The 16,783-nt window shown below is 46.7% G+C and overlaps 1 protein-coding gene across 1 annotated transcript; it reads left to right on the plus strand.

The window, feature by feature from the left end:
* The first annotated feature begins 15,208 nt into the window (after positions 1-15,208).
* On the plus strand, positions 15,209-16,349 carry LOC148144033 (uncharacterized). Its single transcript, XM_087975291.1, has one exon. The coding sequence runs from the start codon at positions 15,654-15,656 to the stop codon at positions 16,347-16,349; it is 696 nt and encodes a 231-aa protein (XP_087831417.1). The 5' UTR covers positions 15,209-15,653.
* The last annotated feature ends 434 nt before the right edge of the window (positions 16,350-16,783 follow it).

Consider the following 16,783-nt stretch of genomic DNA (forward strand, 5'->3'; position numbering starts at 1 on the left):
GTGCTCGTGCTTAAAGGTTGCTCATTAGATAGTAAACCAGAATTGGGGTCTCCCAGGATTCTTATTGTGCCCTACTTGTGGAATTCCCACTCCCTTACATCTAAGTATTAGTACCCAGCTATGATTTATAACAATATTTTCATCAACAGAAATAAATCATCTGTTATCAAAAAGACATAGAAATATACAACACGGAAATAGACTTTTTGATCCAACACATAAATCTAGTGTCCCATTTGCCAGCATTTGGCCCATATCCCTCCAAACCCTTCCTATTCGCCCACCCATCCAGATGCCTTTTAAATGTTGTAATTGTACCAGCCCCCACCACCACTCTGGCCTATTTACTCTATCCACCCTTCAGGATTGTATGAACCTCTATCCGGTCACCCTCAGCCTCCGACACTCCAGGGGCAACAGCCCCATCCTATTCAGCCTCTCCTTATACCACAAATCCACCAACACTGGCGACATCCTTATCAATCTGTCCTGCACCCTTTCAAGTTTTACAACATCCTTCCTATCCTATAGCAGGGAAACCAGAATCGAATGCAATATTTCAAAAGTGGCCGAACCAGAGTCCTACACAGCTGCAGCGTGACCTCCCAACTCCTACACCCAATGCATTCAATGGGCCAAATGGCCTTTTTCTGCACTGCAGGGATTTTATGATTGCTTCATATAGTGTATATCTGATATTCACTGTTGTACAAGCTGCATGGCTATGATTTTTCACCTTTTAATATAGTAATGGAATTACATCCTGTATTTCTTGTAATCATTTTTATTTAATAGGTCAGCAGGAAGTCATTCAGCAACTTTACTGGCTTCCTTTTCTGAAACAGCCTTGACATTTCATTTTCAAAACCTTGACTCAGCTCCATTTCCAGCAACTTTATAGAAAGGTTGTTCCAGGTCATTGTCACCTAAATGAAGTTTTCCTCTTAATGTATACTTCACGCTACCTGGCTGCGTGAGGGTTTTTGGGTTTTTGTGTCATGGATAATATATGATCAGCAGGCATCTGGTAATCTACAGGAATTGTCACCGATGTTATGTTCATTTGACTGTACTGACTGTGACTTATTTCGTGATTTTATTTGCAGGAAGACATGGGGAAAGAAATCTGAAACCAAAAGATACATCAACTTCTGACAGAGCCACTTGATTCACTGGGACTTTAACGTCAGCAGCCATTCACATCGAGAAGAAATGTTTCCTTTTGCCTGGTTGAGAGATTTTGGACACTGGTGCGGCAGGAAGAATACTGAGACACCCGAGTGAGGGAGATCCAGTGCGCTGACTGTGGAAAGTGCTTCATACCATTTACTCAGCTTGGAGGATCAAAATCTTACCACTCACGGTGGGGAGAGACTGTGTACCCTTTCTGTTTGTAATTTGAAACACAGAGTGACACAAGGAAAGCTTCCCCCCATGTGGAAATGTTGGTACTGTGGGAGAAGATTCCCTTTCCTATCGATGCTGGAAACCTACAGACGCGTTCACATGGAGGAAAGGAGAGAGGCTGTTCACCCGCTCCGTGTGCGGACAGGGATTTAGTGAGATGGGCCATCTGCAGAAGCACCAGCGTGTTCATGTGGAAGAGAAGCCGTTCAAGTGCTCCATGTGCAGAAGGGAGTTCACTCCATCATCTACACTGCTGGCCCACCAGCAGGTTCAAACCGGGGAGAGGCCATTCACTTGCTCTCCATGCGGGAAGGGTTTCACCCGCTCCTCCCACCTGCAGAGACATCAGTGAGTTCACGTGCCATTGCAGGGGGATTGAAGGAGCTTCAGCCGAGTGCCATTATTGACTGGACTAATAACCTAGTTCTGGGGACTCCCTGGTTTGAATAGCAGATGGTGGAATTGGAATTCAGTCAAAAATCTGGAGTTCAGAACCTCATGATGAGAAAAACATCCATATCTGATTCACTCATGTTTTAGGGAAGGAAACTGCTATTTTTGGAAAGGATTCACTCAGTCGTCCCAGCTGCATCCCTTACCTGGTCTGGTCTACACGTGACTCCAGATCCACAGCAGTGTGGCTGATGCTTGACAGCCCCTCGGCAAATGAGCAGGGAGAATCTTACTTGGATACAGGGTATGGGTTGCAATTGCTGAGTGAAGCAATACTACCTCCAGGTTAAGTCTGTTCCAAGGATCCAGTTACAAAGGGACAACTCAGCTGACCAACAGTGAAGAAAGTGGGGTGCAGGGGAGTGTGTACGCTTTGACCTTGAGCTGTTAAAAATGCAAATAAGCTACTCTTTCTATGCCTTTTTGCTGGGGTGATCTGAAGCTGTAACAAAGTGGGTCACAATAAAAGTTAGGCAGCATCTGAGGAGCAGGAAAATCGACGTTCCAGGCAAAAGCCATTCATCAGGAATCTGATTCCTGATGAAGGGCTTTTGCCCGAAATGTCGATTTTCATGCTCGTCGAATGCTGCCTGACCTGCTGTGCTTTTCTAGCACCACTCTAATCCAAACTCTGATCTCTAGCATCTGCAATCCTCACTTTTGCCATAATAAAGGTTACCTGAACTTACTGAAGGACTCAGACATGGAAGGCTATGAGATCCATCAGGTTTTTTTTTGAAAGCTGCTCGTTTCTTTCAATCTCCAGTGCCAGGTTTCTAATGCCATATATTAGAAGGAGCAGTCAATATGTAGCTCATATTATTCGAAATTGTTCATTTTTCAGGACTGCAGGTTCATCATTTCCTCAGCATTGTAAAGTTTACTGGCACCAGTGGGAGGTGTGGGCTGTTTTCATTAGAGGAGAAAGTGAGGTCTGCAGATGCTGGAGATCAAAGTTGAAACTTTATTGCTGGAACAGCACAGCAGGTCAGGCAGCATCCAGGGAACAGGAGATTCGACGTTTCGGGCACAGGCCCTTCTTCAGGAATGAGCAGAGAGTGTTCAGCAGGAGAAGATAAAAGGTAGGGAGGAGGGACTTGGAGGAGGGGAGTTGGAAATGTGATAGGTAGAAAGAGGTCAAGGTGAGGGTGATAGGTCGGAGTAGGGTGGAGGCGGAGAGGTCAAGAAGAAGACTGCAGGTCAGGAAGGCGGTGCCGGGCTGGAGGGATCCGGCTGAGACAAGGTGGGGGGAGGGGGGATGAAGAAACTGGTGAAGTCCAAGTTCATCCCCTGCGGTTGGAGGGTTCCCAGTCGGAAGATAAGACGCTCCTCCTCCGACCGTCGGGTTGTTGTGGTTTGGTGGTGGATGAGTCCAATGACCTGCATATCCTCGGTGGAGTGGGAGGGGGAGTTGAAATGCTGTGCCACAGGTTGGTTGGGTTGGTTCGTCCGGGTGGCCCAGAGGTGCTCTCTGAATCGCTCCGCAAGTAGGCGGCCTGTCTCCCCAATATAGAGGAGGCCACACCGGCTGCAGCGGATGCAGTAGATGATGTGGGTGGAGGTGCAGGTGAATCTGTGGCGGATATGGAAGTTTCCCTTGGGGCCTTGGAGAGAAATGAGGGGGGAGGTGTGGGCGCAAGTGTTGCACCTCCTGCGGTTGCAAGGGAAGGTGCCGGGAGTGGTGGTTGGGTCGGTGGGGGGTGTGGATCTGACAAGGGAGTCGCGGAGGGAGTGGTCTCTACGGAAAGCTGATAGGGGAGGGGAGGGAAATATATCCTTGGTGCTGGGGTCTGTTTGGAGGTGGCGGAAGTGACGGCGGATGATGCGCTGTACATGGAGATTGGTGGGGTGGTAGGTGAGGACCAGTGGGGTTCTGTCCTGGTGGCGGTTGGAGGGGCGGGGCTCAAGGGCGGAGGAGCGGGAAGTGGAGGAGATGCGGTGGAGGGCACCGTCGACCACGTCGGGGGGGAAATTGCGGTCCTTGAAGAAGGAGGCCATCTGTGTTGTACGTATTTTGAACTGGTCCTCCTGGGAGCAGATGCGGCGGAGACGAAGGAATTGGGAGAATGGGATGGCGTTTTTACAGGGGGCAGGATGGGAGGAGGTGTAGTCCAGGTAGCTGTGGGAGTCGGTAGGTTTGTAGTAGATGTCCGTGTTGATTCGGTCGCCTGAGATAGAAACAGAAAGGTCTAGGAAGGGGAGGGAGGAGTCCGAGACTGTCCAGGTGAATTTGAGGTTGGGGTGGAAGGTGTTCGTGTAGTGGATGAACTGTTCAACCTCCTCGTGGGAGGAGGAGCGTCTTATCTTCCGACTGGGAACCCTCCAACCGCAGGGGATAAACTTGGACTTCACCAGTTTCTTCATCCCCCCTCCCCCCACCTTGTCTCAGCCGGATCCCTCCAGCCCGGCACCGCCTTCCTGACCTGCAGTCTTCTTCTTGACCTCTCCGCCTCCACCCTACTCCGACCTATCACCCTCACCTTGACCTCTTTCTACCTATCACATTTCCAACTCCCCTCCTCCAAGTCCCTCCTCCCTACCTTTTATCTTCTCCTGCTGAACACTCTCTGCTCATTCCTGAAGAAGGGCCTGTGCCCGAAACGTCGAATCTCCTGTTCCCTGGATGCTGCCTGACCTGCTGTGCTGTTCCAGCAATAAAGTTTCAACTGTTTTCATTAGAAACAAAGTTAAAAATCACACAATAACAAGTTATAGTCCAACAGGTTTATTTGGAAGCACTAGCTTTTGGAGCGCTGCTCCTTCATTGGGTAGCTGTGGAGCAGGATCATAAGACACAGTATTTGTAGCAAAAGGACATTGAATGATATATTGAACGAACCTAGATTGCTTTGAAGTGTTTCATCTTTAGAATGGGTTTCAGATTTCAGTTCATTAATATATAAATTCCAGAACTTCTTTTAAGTCACAGTGTCGAGATAACTGAAGGTTTTATAAAAAGAGGTGACATCTCAGCTCTGTCAATGCATGAAAGGTGTGAGGTTTGAGCCAGACTGGTTCTATTTCCAAAGTAGGAATTTATAAAGTATTACATGGAGTGATTGCCTGCAGATTGTGCATTTTTTGAGCAAAATAAAATGTATCTACAAATATATTTCTGTAAATGCAAATTCACCCCATAGTCTTATGTCTTTCTTTCCTGCACAGGACCTCCAACCAACACTATACACCAGATATATTGATGATCTTTCTTCCTCTGGACCCCATGGCAAGCAGTCACTGAATTAATGACACTGATATTAACAAGTTTCATCCCACCATCACACTCACCATGGACTACTCTTTAGTAACTGTCTCATTTTTGGACACATGCGTCTCGATAGAAATAGAATCAGTCTGACGTAACGTTGGGACACAGACAGACTTTAACTTAACACCTTCAATGCATTATCTGATTGAGATGACACCTATTGTTAAAACCTATCTTGAGAACATAACTTTTAAAAAGTTTTGGGATTTACATACGAAGGAATCGAAACTAACATGGTCATTCTAAAAGATGATAGAGGTAAGCTAAATTTGTTTAATATTACATTCCATGACTCTGCAATCCTGTTGCTAAAGAGTCTGTGTATTATGATTCTGCTCCACAACCACCCGATGAAGAAGCAGCGCTTCGAAAGCTAGTGATTCCAAATAAATTGGAAATCAATAAATAAACGGTTGGACTATAACTTGGCATTGTGTGATTTTTAACTTTGAAAATCTGTCAGTAATAACCAGCATCTCCATACTGCGCATGCTACTCGGTGTCAGCAACCACTTCGCGTGTTGGTCATGCGACACGGGGAAACGCCCCACGATCTTGTTTTGGTGTGCCAATGGGACGCTCTGGAGAACCGGATGGGGACTGGTCCTCCTGCCAATCACAGCAAACCTGTAGACTTGATGCGGAAGTAGGACCATGTGCTTCCGAGGTTGGTGCTGTTTCTCTCTCTCTGAATTAAGATTGAGCTTCAGCCCAGACTGCAACTTTCTTCCTCTGTCCAACATCTGTGAGTACAGTGTTCTCTTTTCTCACCCCATTTTCCATTCTGGGGTTCAGCTGTTGACTTGCAGACATTGAAGCGAAATGGAGTGAATCCAGAGAGGGGACAGATTCTGGGAAAGTTAGTTCAGTTCTGTGTCTCAATTGAAAAACACAGGGTAAATGCAGGAACCTTTTATCAGAAATGATGTGTAGATGTACAGATGTAGATGTCATTCTACACCAATCAGTGCCAGTTGTCAGACAGATGCAGCAAGCAAGGCAAGTGGTGTATTAGCAAGAGGAATTGAGCTGAGAGGTGGGGATGCCTTCCTGCAGCTAGGGCGTCATTGAATACGTCCAAGGCTGAGTTCATTTGATTTTTGAACAACAAAGAAGTGGATGGTTATGGGGGAAAGCAAAAAAATGGTTTTAAGACCAGTATAGATTGGTTACAGAAACAGACCCTTCAGTCCAACTAGTCCATGATGATCAATTATCATAATCTCGTCCTATTTGCCAGCACTTGGTCCATATCCCTTTAAACCCTTCCTATTTATAGACCAATCCAGACGCCTTTTAAATGCTGTAATTATACCAGCCTCCTCCACTTCCTCTGGCTGGTCATTCCATACACGCACTACTCTCTTGTGAAAAAGCTCCCCTTCGGTCCCTATTATGTCTTTCCCCTCTCACCCTAAACTTTTAGTTCTGGACTCCCCACCTCCCAGAGAAGACATTGTCTATTTGCCCTATCCATGCCCTTCTGAAAGGTCACCCCTCAGCCTCTGACACTCCAAGGAAAACACCCTCAGCCTATTTAGCCTCACCCAAGAGCTCAAATCTTTCCAACCTGGTAACATTCTGGTGAATCTTTTCTGAACCCTTTCAAGTTTCACAACATCCTTCTGATGGCAAGAAGACCAGAGTTGCACGCAATATTTCAAATGTGGCCTCACCAATGTCCTGTACAGATGCAACATCACCTCCCAACTCCTTACTCAATGCTCTAACCAATAAAGGACAGCATACCAAATACTGCCTTCACTATCCTACCTATCTGCGACTTTACCTTCAAGGAACTATGAACTGCACTCCAAGGTTTCTTTGTTCAGCAACATTCCCCAGGACCTCACCATAAAGTGTACAAGTCCTGCACTGATTTGTTTTTCCAAAATGCAGCACCTCGCATTTATCTGAATTCAACTTCGTCATTCATGTACTTATCCTAATGTCTTTTAAATGTTCTAACTGTACCTGTGTCCACCCCTTTGTCTGGACATGCATTTCACACACAAACTAATTTGTGTTTTTAAAAATAAGTGCCCGTTATGCCTTTCTTAAAAGCTTTCTCCTCTCACCTTCAAATTTGCTGCCTAATCTTGAACCCCCACCAAGGGAAAAGATATCCGCCATTCACCTTATCTATACCCCTCATGATTTTATAATCCTCGATAAGGTGACCTCTCAACCTCCTCTGCTCCAGTGGAAATATTTCCAGCCTATCCACCTAGATGTAGGTATCTTCATATCCACTTATGTTGGTGCAGGCTCGACAGGCTAAACAGTCTGTTCCTGCTCCCAATTCTTTCTCTGTGTCCAGGAAAGCAAGAGACCATAAAACACTGGAGAATACATTAGATGTCTCAGCCCATCGGGGCTGCTCTGCCATTAAATCATGGCTGGTAAGTTTCTCAATCCCATTCTCCCCGTAACCCTCGATTTCCCCCTTGATACTCAAGAACCTATCTACCTCCGTCTTAAATATACTCAGTGACTAGCGTCCACAGCCTTCTGTAGCAGTCACTTCCACATGTTCACCACTCTCTGGCTGAAACGATTTCTCTTTATCTTTGTTCTAAAAGGTCTTCCTTTTATTCTAATGCTGTGCCCTCAGGTGCGAGTCTCTCCTACCAATGGAAACATCTTCCCCATGTGCATTCTGTCCTGGCCATTCAGTGTTCTGTCTGTTTCAACTAGATTCCACCCCCCGCCCCCCTCCCGAGTGTGGGTCTGTTGATCAGCATGAACCAGACCCTTCAGGTTGAGGTACAGCAGGAATTACGTTCAGCAAAGTCAGAACGGAGGGAGTGTGGGTTGGATGGAGATTTTTCAGCTTTTCGGGGCTGAGAGGGGAAAGAAAGTTCAATATAAATTAGAATTGATAGGATGGGCTGATGGGCCAAGGAGTGGTAGAATGAGTTTAATTTAGATAAATATGAGGTGTTGCATTTTGTAAGGCAAATCAGGGCATGACTTACACAGTTAATGGGGAATGTTGCTAAACAAAGAGACCTTGCAGGTTCTAGTTCCTTGAAAGGGGAATTGCAGGGAGACAGGATAGTGAGTAAAGCATTTGGTACGCTCTCCTTTACTGGTCAGAGCATTGAGTACAGGAGGTGGGAGGTCATTGTCATGGCCGCACAGGACATTGGTTAGGCCACTTTTGGAATAGTGTGTGCAGTTCTGGGCCCCCTGCTAAGGAACAATGTTGTGAAACTTGAAAGAGTTCAGAAAAAAATTACAAGGATGTTGGCAGAGCTGGAGGGTTAGAGCTATAGGGCGATGCTGAATAGGCCAGGGATAATTTCCCTGCAGCATCGGAGGCTGAGGGGTGACCTTACAGAATTTTATAAGGGGTATGGATAGGGTGAATAGCCAAAATCTTTTCCACATGGCAGGCGAATTCAAAATTGGAAGGCATAGGTTTCATGTGAGAGGGGAAAGATTTAAAATGGACCTGAGGGACAACATTTTTACACAGGGTAGTGCATGTTTGGAATGAGCTGCCAGAGAAAGTGATGGAGGCTGCTACAATTACAACATTTAAAAGGCATCTGGATGGGTAGATGATTAAGAAGGGTTTAGAGGGATACGGGCCAAATGCTGGCAAATGGGATTAGATGAGTTGAGGATATCTGGCCGGCATGGATGAGTTGGACTGAGGGCTCAGTTTCTGTGCTGTATGACTCTAATCATCTTCCGTGAAAGCAGAAGTGTGATTGTGAAGACTGAACTTTGAGAGCAGCTTTCAAAGATGTTTTGCCTTTACTGGAAGCAGAAGAAGTTACAATGAAATCTTTCAATTGTGAGACAGCAACTGAGTACGTGAGTACGTCTAGGATTTTGGTGGAAAGTGGGAATTCATTGCACTGTGGGGATAAAGTGGTTTAAGGTTTACCAGCAGTAAGGACAGTGTGCTGAGCGGGGAGCCTAGTGAAGGGTTAGGTGGATTTTTGAGTTAAACTGCTCATTTCATTCAGCCTTCAACATTGTATTTCCAATGCTGTGCATCAGAAGGAGCAGTGAGTCAGTAACTGATATCGTTAGAAGCCTTACGGGTTTCAGTAGTGCAGGTATTGCATTGTTTCATCAGCATTGTACTGCTCTTTGGAGGGTCGGTGTGGACTTGTTGGGCCGAAGGGCCTGTTTCCACATTGTAAGTAATCTAATCTAATCATTACTGGCAGCAGTGAGAGGTGTGGGCTATATTCACTAGAAATGATAAAGCAGTTAGAAAACACGAGAGGGCAGAGTGGGACTTGCCTTTTAATTTACAGAAGCTGGGAGGTTCTGGGAGCTGTGATCCAAGACAAAAATAAGTGCGATAAATAATAGAAGTCCTACAGTGTGGAAGTAGGCTGTTCAGCCCCTCAAGTCCACGTTGGTCCCTCCGAAAAGCTTCCCCACCACCACCACCCACCACCACCACCACCACCCACCACCACCACCACCACCACCCACCACCACCACCCACCACCACCACCCACCACCACCACCACCCACCACCACCACCACCACCCACCACCACCACCCCCCACCACCACCACCACCACCCACCACCACCACCCCCCACCACCACCCACCACCACCACCCACCACCACCACCCCCCACCACCACCCCCCACCACCACCCACCACCACCACCCACCACCACCACCACCACCACCCACCACCACCACCCACCACCACCACCCACCACCACCACCACCCACCACCACCACCACCACCCACCACCACCACCCCCCACCACCACCCCCCACCACCACCCACCACCACCACCCACACCCACCACCACCCACCACCCACCACCACCCACCACCCACCACCCACCACCCACCACCACCCACCACCCACCACCCACCACCACCCACCACCCACCACCCACCACCACCCACCACCCACCACCCACCACCCACCACCACCCACCACCCACCACCCACCACCACCCACCACCCACCACCCACCACCCACCACCCACCACCCACCACCACCACCCACACCCACCACCACCACCCACCACCACCCACCACCACCACCCACACCCACCACCACCCAATCCAGTAACTACTGCTTGTGGGTGAGATTAGGACTAGAGGTCATGACCTTGAGATTAGAGGGAATCGGTTTAAGACACAGATGAGGAGAAACTCCTTTTCCTGGAAAGCAGTGACTCCATGAAATTCTCTGCCTGTGGAACCTGTAGAGACAGCTTCACTAAGAATGTTCAAGACACAGTTGAGTAAGTATTTGCATGGTGGGGAATTAAGGGTAGTTGGGAAAATGCAGGTAGGAGGAGCTGAGACAATGGATAGATCAGCTATGATCTTAATGAATGGCACAGCAGGCTTGACAGGCCGAATGGCCTACTCCTGCGTCAATTACTATGAAACTATAACCCTGCATTTCCCATGGCTAACCCAGCTAACCTGCACATCCCTGGGCAATTTAGCATGGCCAGTCCAAATCAAGGCAGGTGAACAATGTAGTGATGTGAAAATGAACATCAGAGTATGATAGAAAGGGACAAGGAGAGTAAATGTCCCAGCAATCAAAGCTGGATTCTAAAGATCACAAAAATTGAAACTGAAGACTGTGTGTCTGAAGATGTGCTGCATCATAACAAAAGTGAATGAATAGACTGCACACATCGAACAGAATGATTCTGATCTGAGACTCCTTACAGAGACATGGCTTCAGGGTGCCAAGGATTGGATCCTGAATATTGAAGGGGTACGTGGCATTCTCGTCAAATGAGAAACTAGGTAAAGGTAGAGGCACTGCCAATCAAAGCACTGATCACAGGGTAGTCTGGTGTCAGCTCAGATTTCAGGTCCTGATTTCTCTGCCGTCTGTTGATCTCCCTGTTCCCACAGAGTAAAATGTCAGTCTGTTCTCAGCTCTGCAGGAAGCCTTGACCCCCCCCCCCCCCCCCCCTCCACCTTTTACACCTTCTGGAACAATAAAACATTCAGTCAATCAAGGCCCAACTCTCAATCTCCCAGCCTGTCAACCATCCAGACAGAGAGAATCATCGTAGCAGGGAATAAAACAAGAAAAATGAAACAAAATTGAGAATAAATAGGTGCTTGTACTTAATGTTTGCTCGTTAGGTCGTAAACCAGAAATCGGTGTCTCCCAGGGTTCTTATAGTGCCCTAATTGAGGAATTCTCGCTCCCTTACATCTATGCCAGGTGCTGGCAGGTGGGACTAGATTGTGTTGGGATGTCTAGTCGGCATGGACAGGTTGGACCGAAGGGTCTGTTTCCATGCTGTACATCTCTATGACTCTAAGTATTACCACCCAGGCATGATTGATAAAAATATTTGCATCAACAGAAATAAAGCATCTGTTATCAAATAGACATAGAAACATACAGCACGGAAATAGACTGCGATCCAACACATCCTTGCAGACAAGGTATCCTATGTAAATTTAGGTCCATTTGCCAGCATTTGGCCTTTATCCCTCCAAACCCTTCCTATTCACATACCCATCTGGATGCCTTTTAAATGTAATTATACTGACCACTTCCTCTGGCAGCTCAGTGCATAAACGCACCACGCTCTGTGTGAAAACATTGACCCTTAGGTCATTTTTAAATCTTTCCCCTCCCACCCTAAACCTATGACCTCTGGTTTTGGACACCCCCACCCTGGGGAAGTATGCTTCCGTATTTATTCTATTCATGCCCCTCATGATTTTATAAACATTGACAAGGTTATCCCTCGGCCTATGATGCACCAAGGAAACAGCCTCTCTTTATACCACAAGCCCTCCAACCTTGGTGACATCCTTATCAATCTGTCCTGCATCCTTTCAAGTTTCACAACATCCTTCCTACCCTGTAGCAGGGAGACCAGAATCGAATGCAATATTCCAAAAGTAACCTAACCAATGTCCTGTACAGCTGCATCATGACCTCCCAATTCCTATACCCAATGCATTCAATGGACCAAATAGCCTTTTTGTGCACTGCAGGGGTTTTATGATTTTATTCTGTGACCCAGTCAATTTTAGTCATTATCTCTAGTGCATGGCATGTCAGGGTGGGATCACTGGTACCAGAATTGCATGCAATACTACAAAAGTGGCCTAACCAATGTCCTGTGAAGTGTACCAAACACCACCTTCACTATCCTGTCTACCTGTGACTCCACTTTCAAGAACTAAAAGCCTGCCATAGAGTCATACAGCATGGAAACAGACCTTCAGTCCAACCAGTCCATGCCAACCATAATCCCACATTAAACCAGTCTCTCCTGCCTGCTCTTGGACTGTATCCCTCTAAACCTTTCCTATTCATGTACTGAAACAAATGTCTTTTAATTCTACCGGCTTTCTCAGGAAGTTCATTCCACACATTAACCACCCTCTGTGTAAAATTAGTATTTGAGTAGCAAGGATGGAAAGGTTCAGAAAAGCTTTACAAGGATGTTTCCAGGGTTGGAGGGTTTGAGCTACAGGGAGAGGCTGAATAGATTGGGCTGTTTTCCCTGGAGTGTTGGAGGCTGAGGGGTGATCTTACTGTAAATTCATGAGGGGCATGGATAGGGTAAATAGACAAGGTCTCTTTCCTGGGGTAGGGGAGTCCAGAAGTAGAGGGCAGAGGTTGAGAATGAGAGGGGAACGATGTAAAGTTCCATGCAGAGGGTGGTGCATGTATTGAATGAGCTGTCAGAGGAAGTGGTGGAGGCTGGTACAATGACAACATTTACAAGGCCTCTGGATGGGTGTTTGAATAGGAAAGGTCGAGAGAGAGATGGGCTGGTAAATGCAGCAAGATAAATTTTGGATATCTGGTCAGCATGGGCAAGTTGGACCGAAGGGTCTGTTTCCATGCTGTACATCTCCATGACATTGAGGTTGAATAAGTCCTGATCTGATTTGCATTTCCAAAATGCAGCACCTCGCATTTATCTGAATTAAACTCCATCTGCCACTCCTCAGCCCAAGATCCTATTTTAATCAGAGGCAACCTTCTTCGCTGTCCACTGAATCTCCAATTTTGGTGTCATCTGCAAACTTATTAACTATACCTGCTGTGTTCACATCCAAATCATTTATATAAATGACAAATCGTGGATTCAGCACCGATCGTTGTGGCACCACTGATCACAGGCTCCAGACTGAAAAGGAACTCTCCACCACCATCCTCTTTCTTTTACCTTCAAGCCAGTTCAGTATCCGGTTGACTAGTTCTCCCTGTATTTCATAAGATCTTACCTTGCTAATGAGTCTTCCATGAGGAACTTTGTTTGATTGATTTCCCAAGCACAAAGCCATGCTGACTATCCCTAATTAGTCCTTGCCTTTCCAAATACATGTAAATCCTGTTTCTCAGGATTCCCTCCAACAACTTGCCTATCACTGATGTCCGGCTCGCTGGTCTATAGTTCCCTGGCTTTTCCTTACCACCGTTCTTAAATAGTGGCACCACGTTAGCCACTCCAGTCTTCCGACACCTCACCTGTGACTATCGGTGATACAAATATCTCAGCAAGGGGCCCAAGAGTCACTTGCCTAGCTTCTGAGGATTTATCCACTTTTATGTGTTTCAAGACATCCAGCTCTACCTCCTCTGTAATGTGGACATTTTTCAAGACGTCACCATCTATGTCCCCACATTCTATATCTTCCATATCCTCCTTCACAGTAAACACTGATGCAAAATACTCATTTAGTATTTCCCTCATCTACTCCGGCTCCACACATAGGCTGCCTTGTTGATCTTTGAGGGGCCCTATTCTCTCCCAATTACCCTTTTGTCCTTAATTTATAAAAACCCTTCTAATTCTCCTTAACCCTATTTGCCAAAGCTATCTCGTGTCCCTTTTTGCCTCCTGATTTCCCTTTTAAGCATACTCCTACCACCTTTATACTCTTCTAAGGATTCATTCGATTTGTCCTGTCCATACTTGTCATATGCTTCCTTCTTGTTGTTAGCCTGCTCCTCAATTTCTCTAGTCATCCAGCATTCCCTACACCTACTAGCCTTTTCTTTCACCCTAACAGGAACATACTGTCTCTGAACTCTTATTATCTCATATCTGAAGGCTTCCCATTTTTCAGCCATCCTGTGAACATCTGCCTCCCAAACAACTTTTGAAAGTTTTTGCCTAATACCATCAAAATTAGCCTTCCTCCAATTTAGAACTTCAACTTTTAGATCCAGTCTGTCCCTTTCCCAAAGTGGTCCAGCACTAACACCTCAGTCACCTTCCCTGCCTTATTTCCTAAAAGTAGGTCAGGTTTTGCACCTTCTCTAGTAGGAACATCCACATACTGCCTCAGAAAATTGTCTTGTCCACGCTTAACAAATTCCTCTTGATCTAAACCCTGAACGCTGGCAGTCCTAGTCAATGTTTGGAAAGTTAAAATTCCCTACCATAACCATCCTATTATTCTTACAGATAACTGAAACCTCCTTACAAATTTGTATCTCAATTTCCTGCTGATTATTAGAGGTTTATATTACAATCCCAATAAGGTGATCATCCCTTTCTTATTTCTCAGTTCCACCCAAATAATTCCCCTGGATGTATTCCCAGGAATATCCTCCCTAAGTACAGCTGTAATACTATCCCTTATCAAAACACCACTCCCCACCTCTCTTGTCCCCCCTGTATCTTTCCTATGGCATTTGTATCCTGGAACATTGAGCTGTCCATCTCTGGGCCACATTTCTGTAATTGCTATGATGTCCCAGTCCCATGTTTTTGACCATGAACCCTGATTTCATCTGCCTTCCCTGTTAGGTCTCTTGCTTTGTTGTAAATGCAGTATAACTTCAGTCCTACATTGTTCTCTGCATTATTCCTTCCTGCCCTGACTGTTTGATTCACTCCCTTTCCCAACTGTACGAATCTCGGGTTAATCTCTTTCCTCACTATTTCCCTGGGACCTATCCCCCACCTTACTCATTCAGCAACTTTCCTGGCTTTCTTTCTGCAAGCAGGCTTGACAGTTTATTTTCATATCTTGATCCAGCACCTTTGTAGGCAGCTTGTTCTAGGTCATTGTCCCCTAAATGAAGTTTTCCTCCATACACACTTAAGGCTATCTGGCTGCATGAGGGTTTTCAGGTTTCTGTGACCTGGATAATGTGATCAGCAGGCACCTGGCAATCTACAGGAATTGCCATCAATGTATCTTTACTTAACTGTACTGACCGTGATCACTTATTTTGTGAGTTTATTTTTGCAGGAAGACATGGGGAAAGAAATTTGAAAGCAATTGATACATCAACTTCTGGCAGAGCTCATTGATTCATTGGGACTTGAATATCAGCAGCCATTCAAGTTGAGAGGAAATGTTTGCTTTGGTCTGCTTGAGGGGTTTTGGACACGAGTGTGGCAGGAAGAATACTAAGTGAGGGAGATTCAGTGTGCTGACTGTGAAAAAGTGCTTCAAACCATTTCCTCAGCTTGGGGGAATCAAAATCACACCCCTCACGGTGGGGACAGACTGTGTACCCGTTCTGTTTGTAATTTCAAACCCAGAGTGACACAAGGAACACTCTCCCCATGGGGAAACCGTGGAAATGTGGGGACTGTGGGAAAGGATTCCCTTCCCCCTCAGTGCTGGAAATTCACAGACGCGTTCACACCGGGGAGAAGCCGTTCATCTGCTCAGTGTGTGGGAAGGGATTTGCAAATTCTTCCAACCTGCGGGCGCACCAGTGGGTCCACACGGGAGAGAAGCCATTCACGTGCTTGGTGTGCGGGAAGGGGTTCACGCATTCATCTGCACTGCTGACCCACCAGCGGGTCCACACTGGGGAGAGGCCGTTCGGTTGCTCAGAGTGCGGGAAGGCTTTCCGTCGTGTGAGCAACTTGAGGAAGCATGAACGGCTCCACACGGGGGAGAGGCCGTTCACCTGCCCAGAGTGTGGGAAGGGATTCATTGATTCTTCCAGCCTGCTGAACCACCAGCGGATACACACAGGGGAAAGACCATTCACCTGCTCTGTGTGTGGGAAAGGATTCAATCATTTGAGCAATTTGCGGCAGCATAAGCGGGTCCACACAGGGGAGAGGCCATTCACCTGCCCTGAGTGTGGGAAGGGATTTACCAATTCTTCCCACCTGCTGACCCACCAGCGGATCCACACTGGGGAGAGGCCATTCACCTGCTCCAAGTGCAGGAAGGGCTTCACCTGCTCCTCCTACCTCCAGAGACATCAACGAGTTCACGTGCCATCAGAGAAATTGAAGGAGTGACGGATAAGTACCATTTTCGACTAGACAATCAACCCAGTTCTGGGGTCTCCCAGGTTTGAATCCCACCATGGTAGATGGCGCAATTGAAATCTGGAGTTCAGAATCAAACGATGAAACCATTTTCAGGGGAAGAAAACTCCCATCTTATTCACTCAAGTCCTTTTTAGAGAATGAAGCTACCTTTGCAGGAAAGGATTCACTGTCATCCCAGTTGCATCCTTTACCCGGTCTGGCCTACCCGTGACTCCACACCCACAGCAGTGTGGTTGACTCATGATTGCACCTCCCTCCTGCAAATGAGCTGGAGAAACTAACTTGTATACAGAGTGTAGGCTGAAACTGCTGAGTGAGGCAATACTTCCTCCAGGTGAAGGCTGTTCCAAGGATCCAGTTACAAAGGGATAATTTGGTGCTGACCAATAGTAAAGAAAGTG

The sequence above is a fragment of the Chiloscyllium plagiosum genome, unplaced genomic scaffold (genome assembly GCF_037043375.1).
Source record: "Chiloscyllium plagiosum isolate Xiang-an unplaced genomic scaffold, Cpla_swu_hap1 HiC_scaffold_27, whole genome shotgun sequence".
NCBI lineage: Eukaryota > Metazoa > Chordata > Chondrichthyes > Orectolobiformes > Hemiscylliidae > Chiloscyllium > Chiloscyllium plagiosum.